Raw genomic sequence first — 3,946 nt, forward strand, 5'->3', positions numbered from 1 at the left:
AACAAATATTTGAAATATATTTATATATATATATGTATATAACAATGATTTTTATTGAGAAATATCTAAATTTTTACGTAATTGTTTTTCACTTTTTTATAGAACCTTGTTACATAAAACAGATTTCTGAAAACAGGTGTGGCATTTTTCGGCAACAAGCTTAGAATATTTTTACTTATGTCCTGATGTGAATGCAATGCTATTTTCTTTGCAAAACTGTTGCGTGTAAGCCTAAGTTAAGGCGATGAGCTACATAGTGCGAACAGTCGATATTCTCGAGTTTGATACTTTTTCTATGTTTCTATTTACAGACAATAGTATCGACTTAAATAATTGTTCTGTTTTTCTTGGTTTTAAGAAGTTCGCTTTTACAAGTGAAAAGCGTTAAAGTATAGCTATAAAAGAGTCATCTACTTTTAACTATGCCAAACTTAAAGGATAAATCGCATGCTGTCAAAGGAAAGTCACATAAATACCGATCTAAATCATCTTCACGATATGCTGATGTGGATGGACGAAAAGTTAATTTCGTTTCAATACCAAACACCATAAAGCTTAGCATGTTGAATAGCGGGCTTCTATCGTTTGAAAAAATCAGACTGGAGGCGAGAGATGAAAACAACTCTTTATCAAAAACAATACCACATTTTCCAATAATTAAATCGTATTTTCTGAAACTGTGTGACTTGCGTCGAAAGTTTCCTGTGCTGTACAAATTAGAGTTTCAAATTGCGACCAGAGTAGAGACAAACATGTGTAGACACGCTATGAGGAAAAATAATCATGAAAAAAACCAAAACCCGAAATGTATTCCTTATGATTACAACCGCGTCGTTCTTAAAAAGTCATCTTTTGTTCGTGATTCAGATTATATTAATGCATCCTATGTGGACAGTCTACTCAAACCAAATGCTTATATTGTATCCCAGGGGCCTGTGGAGGAAACTGTAAATGAATTCTGGCAAATGGTTTGGCAAGAAAATATTAGTGCTATCATTATGCTTACTAAAACGTTTGACTTCGCGAAAGTTATGTGTGTTCAATATTGGCCTCCAAACATGGAAGTACATGAAACATATGGCGATATACACATAAACATTGTACGAGAAGAACAGCTAGCGAATTTCCATATCAGAACATTTCATTTATATAAAGTTAATGAAGCTAAGGAAATTACAGACGAACGCCTTATACTGCAGTTTCATTATACAGAATGGTATTCTCATTCCTGTCCTTTTTCTAATGCACTTTTAGAGTTTCGACGTCGAGTTCGCTTGGTTGTTGGAAATATAATTAAAGGTGACGATTTGAAAGGGCCGATGTTAGTTCATTGTAGTGATGGAGGTGGTAGATCCGGTGTCTATTTGTCTATTGATGCAAATCTTGAGCTGGCAGAGGAGGAGGAGTGTTTCAATGTTTTTGGTTACCTGAAGAAATTACGTCAGTCTAGAAAGGGTCTCGTAGAAAATGTTGAACAATATAAATTTATATACGACACTCTTGAGGAGCATATAATATGTGGGAAAACGTGGTTTCCTGTATCCGAACTTTCTGATCGCCTAAAAGTAAAAGCTCGCAGAAATGCATTAACCAAGATGAACGAATACCAAATGGAATATGAGCAAATTTGCAAACAGACACCTCGATTTACGATAGGAGATTGCGCTGGAGGCCATAGAGCTGATAATCGGGATAAAAATCGGGATGTTTTATGCGTGCCTCCTGATAATTTTAGACCGTATTTAACATCGTTTCAAGGAAACGCTTTTACCGACTATATAAATTCTGTTTTTGTCGACGGATATACTAAACCACGAGAATATATTGTTACGGAATGGCCACTGAAACACACGTTAGGGGAATTTTGGTCTCTCGTGTACGATCAAGAATGCTCTGTAGTTGTAGTGCTTTGTCAGCCTCCTTTAAATTCACAGAACTTCCCTTCTTTTTGGCCACACAAGCTGAAAATGGAAAAGTACGGACCGGTATTCTCGGTACATAGCGTTTCTTCAAAAAACTACACTAATATAAAGCAATGGGAATTTAAAATTAATAAGAAAATTGTGTCTTTAACGGAAATGATGGCAGGTGTTAAAGCGCCTACGAAAACTGTTCAACTATTTCAACTTACATGTTGGCCTATGGGGCATAAAGTACCGACTTCCACTAACTCGCTTGTATACCTTATGAATATGGTTGAAGTTTGGAGACAAAAAGTAGATTATGGTCCAGTTTGTGTTGTCTCTCCAGATGGTAGGAGTCGTGCGGGTGTATACTGTGCAGCTAATGCCTGCATTGAACAAGTGATTCAACATGGAGAAGTTGATGTTTTCCAGGCTGTAAAAACTGTTCGTCGACATCGACCGCAGCTTATTGAAAATATGACAGAATACAAATATTGTTACGACTTGGTCCTGCATTATGTTCTTCATTTTCTAAACAAAACTAAATAAGTGACTCATAAATTGATCAAATATTAAGCTTGGTTTGGTAATTGTATTATTTTAATAACATAGTTATACTATATATATATTATTAATTGTATTAAAGGTGTACAAAAAAATTGAATATATTACCCTTGATAAGAAAATTCGTGAGTTATATTTATAGCACTTATAATACAATAAAATACATTCCATGCACAGACGATATACAAGTGGCCGATACAAATAAAATATTGGGCCTTATCGTGAATTGCGTGTGAGCAAATGCAAAAAGTGCAATACTATACAAGAGAAATTATTCTCTGTTTTTTCTGTGTACTAAAATTTTGGGAACGATTTGATCATATAGCAGTCTTCGAGTAGTACAAAAATTTGATAAAACCAAATGTATGATTGTATGCAAGGTTTGAAACAAAGAAAAACTAAAAAATTACAACTACCTAGGAAAACGACTAATGAAATAGCCGGTAAAAAAGAATCTGCTATGGCATGAAAGTTAGTGAACTACTCACGCGTCAGAATATATCAATTAAATTAAGAATACAACTTTGAAATTCTCACGTATGGTCGAAACTTTTATATTGATGCGAAGTCTGGTGCTTCAGAAAAGTGATAGCAATAAACCACTGTTAAATAGGGGCATGCCACCATTACTGTTAACAATCAAACAAGGGGCATGCGAATGTACATAAAAAATTATTTCGAACATATTACAAGAGGCAACAAATGCGAAGGCGAAGAGTAATTCACAAAAAAAGGCTTGGTTTGAAAACATCCGAAAACATACAGGTCTCAACACAATTAACGAACTAACAAAACAGCGAGAAACGTACATAAATTCTATGATATTGTATCAGAATAAGGAACTTCGCGAACCGACTAGCAATTACGGCAATACAGAGCGAATGAGGTACTGAAACAAAAACATGAGTTCGATTGTTACTAGATGGCGAGACAGGAGTTTCGCCGGAACGACCCGGATTTACTATAATTCATCCAAGGACTGTGACTCCAGCAGCAGCCCCATACATGTATGGGGAGTGTTTTTGTTGCCACCACAACCACAGAAGATGCGAGTTGCCAAGTGTTGAAATTACGATTTAATAATAAAACGTTCACTCACAACTTAAATTTGACACTCCTTAATCATTGTTGCATTTTGGTAGTTTGGAGAAAGAGGAAGAGTGTGATAGCCTTCTGCGAAAATTGGAGTACAAACTTATGTAGTATAAATAGTACACAAAGTAAACTATACGTAAGTAATTAGTCTTGCCAAAATTTTTGTGACAATTATACAATGCATACGGCGACAACGAATTCGAGTAAGATTGACGAGATAGTCGACTTAATGCGCCGACATGGAACCGAAATAGCTGCGATCCAAGAAACAACACTGCACCTAGCTCCATCCTTATTACCAGATCGCGAGTGAGACAACGGTGGAAGCCTAGCGTTTAAAGTCTACCACACAGTGCAGTATCGTCTTATTGATGAAAGCATCG

General features: G+C 35.8%; 1 protein-coding gene across 1 annotated transcript; it reads left to right on the top strand.

Moving 5' to 3' along the window:
- Positions 1–302: 302 nt before the first annotated feature.
- On the top strand, positions 303–3,495 carry LOC128863869 (receptor-type tyrosine-protein phosphatase kappa). Its single transcript, XM_054103248.1, has one exon. It carries the CDS (start codon positions 423–425, stop codon positions 2,451–2,453), a length of 2,031 nt encoding a protein of 676 aa, XP_053959223.1. The 5' UTR covers positions 303–422; the 3' UTR covers positions 2,454–3,495.
- Positions 3,496–3,946: the final 451 nt, after the last annotated feature.

Source organism: Anastrepha ludens, chromosome 5, assembly GCF_028408465.1.
Source record: "Anastrepha ludens isolate Willacy chromosome 5, idAnaLude1.1, whole genome shotgun sequence".
Lineage (NCBI taxonomy): Eukaryota > Metazoa > Arthropoda > Insecta > Diptera > Tephritidae > Anastrepha > Anastrepha ludens.

Bases quoted from the DNA above. Each gene is read 5' to 3' on its own strand.
- LOC128863869 (XM_054103248.1), top strand. From the start codon at position 423: ATGCCAAACTTAAAGGATAAATCGCATGCTGTCAAAGGAAAGTCACAT.